We start from the raw sequence: 17,371 nt of genomic DNA on the forward strand, positions 1-17,371 counted from the left end.
GGTTCATGTTGCAGATATTTGTTAGTGAAGAGTGTGAAAGAAGGGGCACCTGTGCAAACCAGCACCCGTACACTTTCGAATTAAAGCAGAAAATGTCAATTAAAGGCTCCAATTATGACCTTATTTCTTAGAGCCACTCAGAAGATGGTGGTGCCCTGGCTTCAAGTTTTCAGGTAATTACCTGCCACTCCAAGCAGTGGTATCTGGTGACCTGATTCTGGATACAGCTGACACCCTGTAGCTACACCCCACTCTCGCTCTGCTTTCAGAGAAAGTTTGTGCAGAATCTTGTTCTGATGGGAAAGTGCAAAAGGGGGCAGTAAAGTGCTATCCACAAAAAAGGAAACTTTTTCCAAGTATTTCTCAGGGTCGACACTGCCTGTGTCTGTTGTGGGCCGTGCTTTTGTTTATTCCTCTTATAACAAACTCTTCTTTTGGGGACACTTAGAGAGATGATCTTAAGAAGCTGTGGCAGCAATGTAGCATTCAACGGAAGTAAGAGGAGAGGGGTATCCTGTCTGTTTATGATATGCACATGCAAATTCAAGTCCTGCTTCTGCAGTGTTTCTAATTCCCCTGTGCACAGGGTGCTTCTGAAAGGAACCTTGAGCTTCTGTGTTCATGCTCTCTTCTAGCCCCGTAGAGACAGGGAAGGCCCCCAGTGCATGATGAGGTTCTGGTCGTGGCTCTGGGCTTATCCAGAGCAATGTTTGTCTTTTGTCAGGAGGAAACCAGAAAACCCAACCGGTGACAGCCAAGCCTGCAGAGTCCTCCTCATTGACAATTTCGGACTGATTTACAGACCGACTGCTCCTCTTCCCTGCAGCCTTGGACATTTAATTAAAATAAAAATAGAAGCATTTTATGGGAAAAGTGCATGTTTTCCAAAATGTAGTAAACTCAGAGTGTGCTTAATATAGAACACTGGCTTGCAAATAAACCCATTCTGTGGTAAGACGTGATTTTTGGTGCCAACTGCTAGGGTAAACCTGCTCCTAGAACTAGAATTCAGATCCCCTGAAATGTTAGCCAACTTCCAGATTTTTGCAGTGCAGTGATTAGGCCTAAACTGTATCCATCCCATATTTTCTCACTTATTCAAATAAACTAGCTGTACAGTAATATACTAGGGTTTTGTGAACTCGGGAGCTGATTTGTTAAGTAGGCCACAGTTTCAATCATAATCACTTTAGTTACTTCCTAAGGAATTGCAGCAAAAAAGTTAAAACATCTACAGGTTTTACCTATTTTAAGTGCTTCTTTTTAAGACCAGAATTTCTAAAGATTGCTGAGGAACGTGGTATCGTTTGTTCTTGAAACTGTCCATGAAAGATTCTGTTCTGTCTTCTCACAAAAGCATTTAATGTTTATTGTAGAAAATTCTGAAAAATGCAGAAAGTGAAAAATCACCCTAGGTCCACCATCCAGTAGCTCAAAGCAGTCTCAGGTAAAGGTCTCAAGTTTGATCATCTGTGTATGTTTTTCTGTGTCATTGGGAAAATAAGCAGTCACACACCACGTATTGTCTATATGTGTATGTTTTCAATTGAAATTAGCCACGTACTTACAATAGTGCTCTGATGAAACTTTGAAAGGAAAGGAAAAATAAAAGCAATCCTCCATGGAAAAAAAGTAGCGTCTATTCATTTATGAATTATTTTGCTCTGCAGTTTGCTCCACAGGTAGAACATGGGGGTGAGTCTCCTGTCTCCCAAGTTGCCATATTGGCTGGATTTGCACTGTCCTACTACAGGAGACCAGGGTCCTATTTTCAGATGCATGATACCCGCCATAAGTTTGCAGAAATATTAGATACTTAGATTTTTATGTACCTAGTAGTAAATAGAAATGGCTCTGGATCTAAGCTGACACTTAACTTAGAAGCACTGTCATCATGCCTGGCTAAAGGGGAGTGTGCCCAACCCAGTCATTTGTTTGGACACAGACATGGGTCATTCCAGTCCAGGTCTTCTTCTTCTGATCTCTTTTTATCCTGTGTCAACAAGATACTTTGCATTCAGCTACCACTTAACTGAGCTGCTCCTATTTATATGGTGATCTGGCTTATCTTTCAATCACTAACCTCCAGGTGTATCCCCTCCCTCAGGAGAACCAGGCCTCCTGTTTCTCCTGTACATTTTCACTGACTGCATCAGCATCCAGGGAGCCCCTCAGCAATTTGGCCATTCTTCTAGGTTAATTTTGGACAACTTTGAAGAAACGCATAAGAAGTCACTGAATGTCCTGAGGTGCAGGAGTGGGTAGGAGAAGAAATGGGGCATTTTTAGTGAGGTTGGGAGTGCAGTTCTGGTTCCCCCCTACACCGTGATCCCTAAACACCTCAGCTACTGGCTTCCTATGGATTCTCCTCCTCCATGTGGCCAGGGTCAGAAGTTGTTGGAGCACCCACTGCCTCCGTCAGATTTCTCAAGCACCCCAAGACCTGGTAATGCAGTGATAGTCAACAGAGGAATCTGGACCTGAGATCACACGTGTGATGTTCTGGTCTGTCAGAGAAAATTATATTTTATGATCTGTGAACTCCTCAGTGGCTAGTTTATGCTTTAAATGCATTGTGCTAGGTTATTGTTTTTGTTTTGTACAGCATGGATTCCTAGTATGGATTAAAACATTACAGGATATCGGGCAGCCCAGGTGGCTCAGCGGTTTAGCGCACCCTTTGGCCCGGAGCGTGATCCTGGAGACCCAGAATTGAGTCCTGGGTCGGGCTCCCTGTATGGAGCCTGCTTCTCCCTCTGCCTGTGTCTCTGCCTCTGTGTGTGTGTGTGTGTGTGTCTCATGAGTAAATAAATAAAATCTTAAAAAATTACAGAATATCACTCATAAGGACTGTATTATAAATAGTTGCTACAATAATGAATATGAAGTTGAAATGTCTAATTGAGGTTATTTGAGATCTAATTTAGATTACTAAATATTAATGTCTAATTTAGGTTATTAGATTGATTCAAAGTTTTCCCCGGGGGAAGTATTAGAGTGTGGTGTAGTGAATAACTTTTTTAAAAACTTGGATTACACTTGATAGGTAATCAGAAGATAAAAACATTCTGATGTCCGATCAATTCATTTTAGGCAGGTTAACTGTTTTATTTCACATTGTCTCTATATTTTGATTCAGAGTCATTCCATCTATTGTCTTGCTTGGAAATGACTCACTGGGGAAAACCATAGGAGTTAATTCTCTCTTACATTCAGGGGAGGCCCTGCAGTGAGCAGCCAAGTCACAGCACTAACTTCCAGGAAGCAGCCCTGAGCCACCATCTCCTGATAGAGAGAGGAGGATATGGCTTCTCCCTCTCAGGACAGCAGCAGGGTGACTGCCCTGCCTTTCAGTAGCCTGGCTCTGAAAGGAAACTGGCCTGGCTCTTTTCTCTGGCCTAGACAGGACACGAAGCACTGTTAAGTCTTCTTTGGTTTTTGTTTTGGAAACCAGCAGATATTATGAAATGATGCCTATTGCTGCTCTTTGTTTGGGTAGCATTTGACAAAAACAACCTTACCTGTATGGTGTGGGTTGTAACTCTGCTCCTTTTGGTTAGAAGATAAATGTTATTTCAATGTATGTGACCCCCACCATGGGTAGCCAGGTTAATAATTTGAAATTAGCCAATAGTCACCACCATAATTCTTCCTGTTTTTTTTTTTAATACTTCCTAAGTCAAAACAGGATACGTGCGTGTATTACTAAATGTTACAAAATATTCAGGGCATAGTTATAATGTGTAGTTGACTTATTAAGGTCTCTCAGTAATCTTGAGGTAATAAAATCCCAATATGAATGACCTAGCTTCAAAAACAGTTATGATTTGTCTATGTTTTAGGTCTGTGGTTACTGACTTGGTTTTAACAACATAGGACACACTGCCTTCCACTCAAAAAAAAAGTGGTGTTACTAAGAAATTTACCCCATTTTATTTTCATTTACATTTTGAATTCTCATAAATTGTCAGGAGACCATCTGTAGCACTAAATACAGATTTTGTATAGTTAGTCAGTTTCTTCCTCACATATTGGTTCTCAGCCTCCTGGGGCAAGGTAGGGTTACCAGATGGCCACCTTTGTGAGCAGTGGTCTCAGGTGACTGCCTCTGGAACAGCCTCCACTGTAGGCACATGGTTGGCATAGAGTTAGACTCTATGTGACGTTTGCAAGTCTGCATGTCCATTGAGTTTCTCTTCATTCTCCTTAACGTCATGGCTTATCTATGCAAAGCTCAATTTAGAAAAAAATTGCATTTCACAAAACCAGATTTATGCTTTAATGTGATGCAGTGAGAACTGAAAAGTGTGCAAAGAAAGGGGGCTTTTCCTTTCGTGTCTCCTGTTGTTTGGCACAGCGGGTCTTCATCTGTTTTGCATGTTATGTACGTGTGCAGTGATTAAATCAAGATAATGTGGTAGAAGGGGCTTTGAACAGTGCTTAGCTGAGAATAAGTTCTCTGAAGCAGCAGTGCTTTTCTTAGTGGTTCTGGAGGGGCTAACTGCCTTGCATTTTAGATAGGAAGGGATTGTAGAAAACCGCCATACTCTCAGATCCTTCCAGAGAGAATGGGTCAAGAGCTCTGCACTGGTGCTTGCTCTCCAGAAACACCCATCATGCCCTAGAGTGATGTCTTAGAAATCCTGTCTCTTCCCCCACATCCCTGGCCCAACACTAGATGGTCCTGTCTACAGAATTCTTACATGCCTATAATCTGCAAATGGCCTATAGCACATAATTTGACTTAAATGTATCTGTGTATATCTTAGCTTCCATTTGTTCTTCCATATTTTTTCAATGAATACATTATTTATTGTGCATTTACCATATGTCAGCCCTTGGGCATTCAGTATTGAACCAGACACATGGGACCTGCCTGCCCTCAGGAGCTAGACTGTACGCTCTTGACGATGAGGATCTTATACTTTGGTCCCTCAGAGCATCCGGCACAGAATGGATTGCTTTAGTTGTTATTACGTGCTTGAGTCTTTTTGCTTTCATGTTGCCTTAGAAACTGAAGGTTCCTGGGAAGCAAAGGGGTTTGACTGTGCACAGTGGTAATGGCAGGCAAGAAATTCATGAATCAGGCTCTCAGCTCAGCCAGAGTCTTTATCTGCTGAGAAACTATAATCTCATCAATTGAATGACTGGTGTGCTTACAAGTTTGTACGTGTGTGTTTATATATTATATATATTTTATATATTATATGTAAATCATATTGTATATGTAAACCAGGTTATATGTAAGCATGTATGTTTTATATATATATACATATATATATATATATATATGCATGCTTCAGTAAACCTTTAAAGCATTCAAGTGCTCATTCTTTTTTTAAGGAATTCTTGAAACAATTACTTTTTCAGGGGAAAGCATCAAATCTTTGCCTTACTTTTTGCCAAAATGTATTCTGAAAAGTAAACAGACACTTTGCAAAGCATTTGAAACAGTGGGTTTCATCGGGATGTATTTTATGAGCATATCATATATGTTTATTGAAATTTGAGATTTTTCCTCTTCCCTTTCATTTTGCTAAGCCACCCCATGGCTTACCCTCCCCATACATCACTCCCTCATCACTGACAGTTATCGCTTTTTAAGGGATTTGTGTCTTCTGAAAATAGTCTAAAACATAGTGGTCCTCCTAGCCGGGCTGGCGATGTGTCAGACGTTCTTGACCTCAGCCCTGTCACAGCAGCAGAAGAAGCTGTAACGCAGATTTGGTGAGTGAAGAGACAGTCATAAGCAGTTACTTCTATGTGGGGAGGAGATCTCCTGTGAACCTTTTGGTTAAATGGGAGGGGGGAGGGGGCGGTAGCGGAGGAGCACTCTCCTGAAGGAAACAGGATCTAAGGAGCATTTTGAATGAAGAAAGAGCTTAGGGAGCCAGACGTTAACACATGGGGTGTGATGTGGGAGAGTTCTAAGATATGCAGACATCGTATGTGGCTGGGAGGGAATGGGGCAGGTCTGATGCATTTCCTTAAGGAAATTGACTGGATGCACAAGAAAATGGGTCCATCTGGCTGAGAAGGATCCTGATCTCTAAAGCCCGGGCAAGCCCCTGGAGAAAAGGTCCAAGGTAAAAGTTGATGGGTGTGAAGATCAGAGCTTTGAGAGGAGGCAGACGCAGGCCTGCAGGCTGCAGACCTCAGTTGTGGTCTAGGAATACTTCTAACACAGCTCACATGTGCTGCTTTTTCTGCTGCCAGCTCCCAAAGGAACAGATTTAAGAAAGAAAATGTGTGGCATGGGGTGGGCACCCCCAGGGAGGAATTGGCCTCTGGTTCTTAGATGCAGTGAAGATTTCCTAAGAAGGTCAAGGAATAAAACATGGGGGAAAAGATGTGTTAGGAAGATGAGCAGTATAATGTCCGCCACATTTCCTTTGGACTGACTGCCAGGCATCCTGTCCCTACTTCTTAACCATAAGGATGCACAGAATCACTGTGAGGAGCAGGAGTAAAGATGACAAAGCTTCATCCACAAATGTTCTGATTCAGTCTTCAGTCCATCCCTCAGAACCCAGAATTGTATTTTACCTGTAAGAAAAACAGATGTGCCTAGAAAGACTATACTGGCACTTGGGGTGGAGTCTGGGATTTGAACCCTGGGAGTTGAATTTTTGAAGCATTCTCCCCCACAAAACTGTATAAATGGCCAAGAGAGTCACAGAAAGGCTCTCAGTAGTGGTGATCCTCATTTGTCAAAAGTTTCAGAAAAGATTTCAAGGGTACACACTTGGTTGTTTGAAATTTGTCATTGTTATAAAAAATACTCATTTTGAGAAAGATTTTTTAAATGATTCTTTGTTTCTTTTTTTCTGTCAGTGAATGTGTCCTTGCTAAAGGAGCTGCTGTGGGGGCAGGCGGGGGGGCGAAGAAGGCCACCACACTCTCTTTGGGATTATAAATGATACATTCCCATAGAAGATCACAAACCACTATGCAGCATACATTTTTCCTACCATAAGGAGTATTGGTTTTTAATATAAATCTATACTATGATTTGTTATGTTCTGTGGCGGTTCATCACAACTCATGCACTTTTCAGAAAATTAATACTATTCATTAGCATAAATCATAACCTGTTTCCTCAGTCTGTGTTTGAAATTGGGGGTGCCCCATCATCCAGGAGCTCGCTTGCTCTCTCTCAGTGAATTATGACCCATTAATTGTCATGGCTGGTGGGCTTCCCTGGTTAAATAAAGGGATAGGATTGGAAAGATTCAGACGTGATGCTTTGTTCTTGGGCTTTAATATTTTAATGAGCCTGCAGGCTTGGCTGCTCACAGAGGGAGGACCGAGATTGGGTTTCTGAGTGTGTTGTTAGTGTTAGCGCTTGTAGATGGATGTTCATTAGAAAGCTCTTGTTTCAGTTTCTCAAAGAAACTCCCCATTAGGAAAGATCTTTCAGCAGCATGGCAAGCAAGAGAGAGAAAAGAGAGAGGGAAGCTTTTAGCTGTAAAGCATTAAGGGGATATTGTATCAGTCATCCTAGTTCTAAAGATTTGCTTCTGAGAATTAATTGGAGCAAACACATCACAAGGCAGAAAAAAAGGTTTGTGGAGCAGGGATGATAGTTGCTGTCCTTGCACTTGGGGGCTCTTCATCATGCAGCTGAATCAATACTACAGGGAATTATTTCTGGTTATCTTTTATGGGTTTGTAAGACATTTCTTTTGTTCGGTGTAATAAAAAACCCATTGTCTGATCAGTGGCTGACTAATTATGATAAGTAATTTGAAACATTCTTGATGAAACTTGTCTGTTAATTAACATCAGCAGCAAATGGAAACTAACAGGACAGCGAAGTGTGAGTGCACCCACTCTTCTCTGGCATTGACGCCGTCTTTCTGCAGCATGCCCAATAAACTAAAGCTGCCGATGGTTAAAAAAAAAAATAACAAACAGGTGTGAAGGTCTGACTCACCACCTAGGAAAAGTTATTGTGAACTTATACAAAGGAGTACTGAAACATTACAAGCGAGGGGGTGGTAGAAAGAAGTGTCAGGAGGTTGACTGATCCTACTGCATAGAGTAAGGAGAGTGGTTCCTTTCTTCCTTTTTTTTTTTTTCTTTAAAGCGTGATTCCTAAATACATTCATCCCATGCTGATCTGAACTGAGATACTCGTGGCAAATACAAATGTGGATTTATAAAATTGTACTTTGCAATGATTGATGTTGTCTGGCTATATTGTAATTATCATTAATTAAAACTGTTCATTGTTAATCGACTCAATGGCTTTTTTTTTTTTTTTTTTTTATGCTTTTAGATTTCTACCTGGACAAGGACTGGTACTATACCCACAGATAGGAGACAAATTGGATATTATTTGCCCCAAAGTGGACTCTAAAACTGTTGGCCAGTATGAATATTATAAAGTTTATATGGTTGATAAAGACCAAGCAGACCGATGTACTATTAAGAAAGAAAACACCCCTCTTCTCAACTGTGCCAGACCAGACCAAGATGTAAAATTCACTATCAAGTTTCAAGAGTTCAGCCCTAACCTCTGGGGTTTAGAATTTCAGAAGAACAGAGATTATTACATTATATGTAAGTATAATTTTATTTATCTTATAGAAATTAGGATAAGCTAAATAGGTTTGTATCAATTTTTTAAATTATTACTGTGGCAAATAATTTGTTGAGAATCTTTGCTGAAAATTGATTTTTTTTTTTTTATGAAACCTTAATTGAATGAGGGACCCTGTACCAATAGTACTCAATAATATAAATACCCAAAGAGGAAAAAACCTCCTAGAGTTTTTATACTTTTATACTACATATATATATATATATATATATATATGAATATGAATATACTCAGCATCTCTACTGACAAAAACATTTTTAAGGACCATTGGTGAGATCTCATAGGTAAATCTTGTGCGATGACTTTTCTCTTCATCCATCCATTCATCCATCTGTCCATCTGTTCATTCACGCATTTAGAAATTTAGTATTTACTCTGTGCCAGAAACTGTGTATAAGTGCTAGAGATTCAACAGTGAGCAAGGTAGTGTAATGGTATCCTTTCCTTGTGGAGTTCATAGATCCAAAGGATAGGGGGGTTACAGGCAACCCACAATCACACACTGGCATGTGTTAAAACCAGATTTAGAAGAATAAGACAAAAACTTGGGTTTGTTCAGTGAATTACCATTTTTTTAAATCTACATAATAATATGACACATTGTTGCAGGAAACTGATACTATATGTCCTACAGGTCATATCAGAGCCAACCCACTTCATAAAGCTGTGAAGTCAGAGGGTGCACACATCCAAGCACATGCCTACTAGGATAGCAAAAAACAGGTTGGCACAAAGGTACAATTGTTCCAGGGCCAGGGTTTTGTCAGAGTGCAGTCTGGGTGACTGACATCCTTGATTACATCACTCAAGCAGTGAAATATTTTGTTCTCAGTTTCTTTGGTTTAAAACTGCTCATAACTGGGTCAGAGTGTCCACTTGTTTGTTACCATGGGCTTCAGTTCACCAGGGAATGCAGAACTGCCGTCCTTTGGGCACGCTGTCCCATCTCTTGGCGACCCAGTAGAAACTGCCTTTCTCAGCTTACTGGCCGCTCTTCAGAGTACAAAGTCAGGAATTCACTAAATACTTATTTAGTACCCAATAATACACTGTTTCTTTACTGCATTAGCTATGAAAACAGAGATGGCCATAGTGGTCTAATTATCCTGTCCTTGCTGCAAACCTGGAACACCAGAGCCTGAAAACCTGTTTTGAAGCCAGTTTGACACAGAGTACCTTAGCAAGAGTATGTACAACAAAGAAACAGAAAGTGGTAAATTATGGACTTAAAGGAATAATTATCATAAAATGAAATTGAAAGTATTCTGAGGGATGAACCAAGCAGATGGGGTGGTAAAGTATACAAAATAATAGAGAAATCTTTGAAAATATAAAATAGTTATTAGGTGAAATAAATGGAGCTTTTGGAAACCTAAAACCTAAGCTTTTGGTTTACTTATTTCTTTGAAAAACTTTCTTTAAGTTAGACTGTTTACCAGGGACACTGATGTATAGTGTTGGGACCCGATGAATCCACACAGACAACTGTGCCCCCCTGGGTAGGTGGAGAGAGAGCACACACTGTGCCTGGGTGGGGGGGACGCCCTAGGGCACCCACTTCTCCTGCGGTGCTTGGTATAAATCACTAGAACTGTGTGTACTACCCAAGTCCACAAGCTGGCTTGCGTGGAGATAAAGCAATAGACATAGATTCTGTCCTCTTCTTTCCATTTATGACTTCATGAAGACGGCTTCGCACATTCTGCGTCCCCCCCCAGTGCAGGTGGTGTTGCAGTAAATGTGGTGGGTTTAGCTTCAATCTGAGGTAGGACTCAGGAATGCAGATACTGCATGTGCTTGATGTTAACATCTGTGTGTTCAACAAAGTGAGCATTTAGTAACTACATGGCATTAGTATGTGACAGGTATGTATTTAGAAGCATGATTTAATTTACATTAGCCTATAAAGTAATGACATCTCTTAGATTTCTTGTAAAAACTCATTATTTCAGTAGCAGGTAGCTGAGCTCAGTTGGCCTCCAGAACTGGCCCTCAGAGTTAGGATTTATTAAATCCTAACGTAAAACCTCGTGGTAGCCTGGGACAAAAGAATCTTTCTGAAAATAGAGCTAAGAGTTTCAAGTGTGAAACAGTGAGAGGCTGTTGGAACACTGCTGGTGGGGGGAGTGTCCAGGGCTGAGGGGCTGGCCAGGAACTGGGAGACTCTCAACAGACCGCTGAGAAATCCTGTCGTGTCACAGACAGAGGAAGATACCACAGATACCCGGGAAAGGCCAGAAGCTTATTGCTCACTCCCGCCCCCAGCCAGTAGAGCTCATTGATAGACAGCTTTCCCTGGAAAGAAGATGAGAGAGGAGCAGAAAACATTTTAAAATAGTTTAAAGAGTCTTTCCATTGCTTCTTCAAGAATTCCAAGATTTTTAAAAGTAACTGATTTCCACATCAAACGATCCCTCACATACATCCAAGCAAAAGTCACACTTGACTTAAAATAGTACGATTCAAGATAGCATAATGGAGAGTACTCAGATTTACAAATGTTATTTTTAACACTTCAGGTCATCAGTTCATTTTGAGACCATGAATAGTGTCGCTATGGGAGATGCTACAATACAACATGTGTCCAACTCTGAATCTTACTGTCTAAGCACCTGCAGTGCTAGGAGTATGAGTATTAACACCTTCATCACTGTGTGCTGATTCCTTGTCATGGGAAGGAAACAGACAGGATGGTGTGGAGTAGTGCTATGCCCAAGGGGCACAGTCTGGTTTTCCAATAGACTGCCCAGGTATTGGATAATTTCCTAGGTAAACTGATTCCGGGAGCTCTGGCCGGCTGCCTGGAGACCTGAGGTCTAGTCCCGTTGCTGGTGCTTGAGGAGAAAGTCACTTTATAGCTCTTTGAATTTTTTTCTAGAACATTCTTTTATCATTGTTGATGTTATAGCCAGTGATGGCGGTCTGCAGTTCCAAACCATTTTATGGTTGGGTATTTACATCCCGGGTAGGATCTCTTATTAGTGTGTCTCTTTGCCAATTGAAATGGACAGGGTCTGCTATGAATTCTTTAAGACATTTAATTTGATTTACAAGGTTACTAGATTTTTGGAATATAGCCATCATACTATATGGAGTTTGGGAAGTAAATATTAATTTTTAATTGGAGGTGTATTTTTAAACTACCAAGTATCCACTAAATTCCTTTAGAAAATGACATGACAAAATGATATGCTTCCTCATTAGTTCTTCTCATAGATGATTATTTGCTTTGACATGTGGCAAAATGATATATATAGGTTTTCTTAATGTTTAGAATTGACTTGTTCAAGTGACCTATTTCAGTAATTAACCTTAGGCCTGATTTGCATCATCAAACCTCCTAATCTTAAATGATCCAAAAGTAGGGATGTTAGTGCCATTTCCTGTGAAACTGCTCTCCCCCCACCCGCAGCTGTTCTTTATGACATACAGAATCTTAATTGTCTTAAAAGCATAGTAGGCATTCTGTATAACCTATAGTTATTTTTATTGTCTTTAAAATGTTTAAAAGCTTATGAAATAACTATCTGTTCTCAAGTGCCCATTTGCAAGGGAAGGTCTACCTTAGTAAACCCTCCAGTTAATGGGAGGATTGCATTCTTAACTGTGTTCCCAGCCTTCATCCATATCTGTGTCATAGACTTTATTTGTTAGACCCTTTCTGTGCATGGTTTACAGTTTCTCTTTAGAGCTGATAACCCAGCACTGAATGAATCGGCAATCTTGGTGTGCTGGCTCTTTGCAACATCCAACCTGATGAAGATTCTGCAGGTTGGTTATGCAACCTCAGCACAGAACCTTGCAAAATACCTACAGAGAGGTTTTTGTCATTCCATCAAAATTATGTGAGTCTGAGATGGATGAAAAATGGGTGCCATTATGTTAATACTTTTTAAGTGAACAGTGGCCACAGCCAGGCTGTGTGACAAAGAAGGCCACAAGCACAGGGCCCCTCCCAAGTCAGCTTTATGCAATACAATATCTACAATATTTTCCTTCAAGTCTATAGCCAAGACTTGGACTTGTGGAATAGTAATAATCTGAAAGTTACTATTTTTATTTTTATTTTTTTATTTATTCATGAGAGACAGCGGCAAACACACAGGCAGAGGGAGAAGCAGGCTTCCGTGGGGAGCCCAATGTGAGACTCCATCCCAGGACCCCAGGATCACACCCTGAGCTGAAATAGACACTCAACCACTGAGCCAGCCATCCAGGTGCCTCTGAAAGTCATCATTTCTAACAATTGTTTGGTGAAAGGTTGTCCTTGAATGTACCCCCTGCCATATTCCCAGGGGTCCTTTCCAAGCTGCCCCTCCCATTCTTTGCCTTGGGAAAGTCTTCCTTGAGGAGCACCGGACGAATTTGAATGAGTCACAATTTCCTAGGCTATTGGCTTAGTTCTCTAAAACAATTTTTAAAAAACCAAAGCATATGAAATTGGAAGGCTCCATAGTCAGCCTTGCTTGCTGTTTCTTAGGTATAAACTTCACTTCTGAGCAAAATTGCAAAATAAATTAAAATGCTTTCATACAAATATAACAAAACACTATTCTTGAAGAATCAAAACAGGAAGAGATTCCATTCCCTGCATTTTTGTCAAATATATATGTGTGTGTATATATTTTTAATTTATATTTATTTGATTATGTTTATGTTCCTTTTGTGTTTCTGATTTACTTACTTTGGAGAGTAGTATGGCACCTGGCATTAATAAAATATACTGACTCTACTTGTAACCTTTCCCCAGGAAAAATAGTTGTGGGAGCTTTCAAATATCCTTTTACATGTAGATTTCTTCTCAGGTATATAAGAATGTGTGGCCTGTGTAATGATTATGGGTTTTCTTTCATGAATTACTTTATTTATTTTTGAGATTTTATTTATTTATTCATGAGAGACACAGAGAGAGAGGTGAGACAGTGAGACACAGGCAGAGAGAGAAGCAGGCTCCCTGCGGGGAGCCTGATGCAGAACTTGATCCCAGGACCCCAGGATCACAAGCAAGCCAAAGGCAGATGCTTAACCACTGAGCCACCCAGGTGCCCCCTTTCTGAATTTATGTGATAAATGTAGCAAAAGCTACATTTCCATTAAGTTTAGTGATATGACAATATCAGCCTGTCAGTTATATCCCTGACTTTGAGGTGAGGATTTATGTCTTATACCTTGTATATGATTGCCAAATTCCAGTGTTTAAACACATTTTTATATCCAACCTACAGCTGTCATCTTTAATAAAACATCCATCAGAGACTTGGGTGTTTGGAGGATTATCTATACACAACACTTAGAGCAACACATCAGTGTGGTAGGTGGGCGTCTGGAGTCCAAAAGATCTGGGTTTCTTGAATGCCCTTCAAAAGTAACTTTATTTATATTCCCCAAATGAATGAGAATATAAGGGAAGGGAGAAGAAATGTGTGGGAAATATCAGAAAGGGAGACAGAACATAAAGACTGCTAACTCTGGGAAACAAACTAGGGGTGGTAGAAGGGGAGGAGGGCGGGGGGTGGGAGTGAATGGGTGACAGGCACTGGGGGTTATTCTGTATGTTAGTAAATTGAACACCAATAAAATGGTAAAGATTGGGAAAAAAAAAAAAGTTAAAAGTTAAAAAAAAAAAAAAAAGTAACTTTACCGGTCTCTGCCTTGATCTCTTCATCTGTAAACTGGGGATGGTGACATTCCCTGCTTTTGTAGGTTGATAGGAGTTTAAATGGGTGATACATGTAAAGTGCTCATTTCCAAGGTTGACTCCTAATTAGTACACCCAAGGGGTCTCCTTGGAGCAGAGTGTGCGATGCAAAAGACCAAGGGCAAAGCAATGCCTTCCTGCAAGCTAGCAGGCGGGGATGATGTACTCGCAAAGCATAATTTATTTGCGAACAGTCCATAAAATGAAACTCGAGAGAGTTTACAAGTTTCAGTAATGCTGCATAACTTAATTATAAGATCTCTTCTCTTTGTCTTCTTGGAGTGTTATAAAAGTTCTTTTGTCCTTGGGCTTCCTTTACCAAGAAACATGCATTTATGTATCTTTTTGTTGGTGGAATTGCCTGAGCTTGTTAACAGATCCTCTTTAAGACCCAAAAGAGACAGATCGGGAAGAGTGTTCTGTACATATAATCATTTCCCCACTTGTCATTTCCCCAACCTTGCCAGGGCTTTTTCTCACTTCCCCAGCACACAAAGGAAACACTGTATTTTTATTGATAATTTCAGCATCATCCTAATGTAGTGGAGAAAAGTGTGTCAGGGTTGCCTTGTCACTGAGACTAGCTGAGAAAGAAGCTTTCATTAGTCTGATCATTAGAAGCGTTGTTTCTATTATTTTTTAACATAATGTGAAATCCTCCTCTGTACTGAAGGCTCTTCCAGAGTGTATCGATAAGATTCCTGGTTGAATGTCCTATGAATAGAGCTCACATTCTTTACACGAAAGTTATAAAGTCTCGGCTTCTGCTTAATTGGAGATTGTAGTGAGAAATGAGAAACTTCTAGCTCACAATCCTGACGGGGTCATGGCCATTGGGATATCTATCCCTGATCGGTCACTCTGGCTATATAAGGATGTGGCTCTCATAGAATGAGACTCTCTTCACATCCAGTGGTGTCACCCAGGCAGTAGTGACAGCTTACCTCACTTAAAGTGAGACACAGAGTCCTGTGAACATTCTTCCTTATTCCCCAAAATCACTGAGGAAAGAATAAGAGGACTAATTCTTAAAGGGAAGACAAAGGAGAGGAAAGACTTAAAACCTGGACCAAATAATAGCAAAGCAAGAGGAGAGGAGACATGAAGATAGATTACTTAGGGGAGAAAAAAAAAGGGTATTCTTTAGGAATTTCCCAGAATAAAACTACCCTTACAATTACATAAAATACATGTTCATATCTCTAGTGCCCATATTTATAGCCTTTTAAAAGTTCATTTAGCCTTATAAATAATCAAGTAATTCTGGAGAATGAGAAAGAGCAAGTTTCTTTCTTAATAGCCTTTAAATATTCACCTTGAAGATCAAAACTTAAGCAAAATAAAGCACTATAAAAAAATACCCAAAAGGCATGAGACAGACATAAAAAGATCACTGTGAGAAAACTTATTTGTGTGATCCTTAAGAGTCACACATTTGTTCTTAAAATTCTGAGCTCCCAGGCTAGGTATCACTTAAAGGGAAGTGCTATGGCCTCACATACTGTGTGTCACTTTGCAGCCTCAAGAATGGGTGGTAGAGAAAACAAGAACTTAGAAAGTCTGAGTGGTAAAAAAAAAAAAAAAAAGGAAGTCTGAGTGGTTCCTACATGTACGTCTGGTTCACGCAGCCATGAAATAAATGCAGGAGTCAAGACTCCAGCCAGAGCTAGGAGACCATTAGAGCAGCATCTTTAGTCTGTGACAGTGCTCCGGGGTCAGCTAGCATGCAGATGCATACCTGGTGAGACAAAAGATCAAACATATGTGTTCCATCACATGGCTGTATAGTACCTCGAGGGAGTTGGCAGGCATGCATGCTTTGTACACAGTGACAGCAGAGTGTTATGTGTACACACAGCACATACACAGCAGTACACAGAAGCCCACACGACTGAGACACCCAGTGATCTCTGTGCTTGTTCAAACATGTTGGGCCTGCGCCCTGTTTTATATCCTTTAACCTAGAACTAACTTCAGACGTTGGCCCCAGAGTTGAATTAAGAAAATCCTATGGAGGGGCATCTGGGTGGCTCAGTGTGTGAGCATCTGCTTTCGGTTCAGGTCGTGATCCTGGGGTCCTGCGGTCAAGTCCCGCATCGGGCTCGCCACAGGAAGCCTGCTTCTCTGCCTATGTCTCTGCCTCTCTATGTGTGTCTCTCATGAATAAATAAGTAAAATACTTTTTTTAAAAAGAAAGAAAAAAAAAATCCTACAGAGCAGGAAGAAAAGAGAAAAGGCCACTGGGGAAAAGTGGTTGTAAACAGTGTGTCAGGTCTTCCACACTTCCTCTTTATTGTTAGATCTTTTCATCAATTCCATTTCTCAATGAGACTATGCTACTGGGGTTCTAAAAATGTTATCCTTTCAAGCCCCTCCATGGTAAGTTACTAAATAGTAAAATTTAAAAAATTGTAAATTTCTCAAATATACAAACTGAGGCAATGAGAATTCAGATTTCCTTAGTCTCAAATACAAGTGCTACGGTTGAGATGGATGGATGGATGGATGGATGGATGGATGGGCGGGCGGGCAGGTAGGTGGATGGGTGAATGGGCAGGCAGACAGCACCTCTGGCAGGATCATAATTCATGACGTTACAGAGGGAACCAGGCTGTGTGTTACTAATGAGACTTCTGCTTTGAAAATGGCTTTTGCATTAGTGAAGTAGCCCGATTTCATTGTTCCTGATGTTCAACCAGGAGATGAAGGTATTCTTTTATTGAAGCAAACATGTGGAAAATTGCTCTGGATTCCTAGAGTATAGAACATGTCCCCTGAATGGAATAAGGTTCATGTGTAGGGCAAATTCAGACAGGGCATTTTATTGGGGTTACCACTGGTCTCTGGATGGTCAAAGCAAATAACATCACGTCCATCTAAACTCTTATGCCATGGAGAGTGGAGCATTTTCTCCTTCCCAGTGTTATATTCGAAACTGTCAGCAAACATTAATTCAGTCACTAGTGAAGTCTTACCACCCAGAGATGAACTCTGCCTCAGATGGCTGTTTTCCACTTCGGTACTGCCGACTTCCAATTACTGGGCCATTTATATCATTGCATGCGATT

At 40.6% G+C, this 17,371-nt stretch overlaps 1 protein-coding gene across 1 annotated transcript in view; it reads left to right on the forward strand.

Moving 5' to 3' along the window:
* Positions 1-17,371, forward strand: part of EFNB2 (ephrin B2) — a 41,686-nt gene that overhangs the window by 13,968 nt on the left and 10,347 nt on the right. Inside the window, exon 2 of the mRNA XM_072782418.1 lies at positions 8,282-8,565. Coding sequence (XP_072638519.1) covers positions 8,282-8,565 — 284 coding nt within the window. The remainder of the gene's footprint in view (positions 1-8,281; positions 8,566-17,371) is intronic.

Source organism: Canis lupus, chromosome 17 (assembly GCF_048164855.1).
Source record: "Canis lupus baileyi chromosome 17, mCanLup2.hap1, whole genome shotgun sequence".
Taxonomy (NCBI): domain Eukaryota; kingdom Metazoa; phylum Chordata; class Mammalia; order Carnivora; family Canidae; genus Canis; species Canis lupus.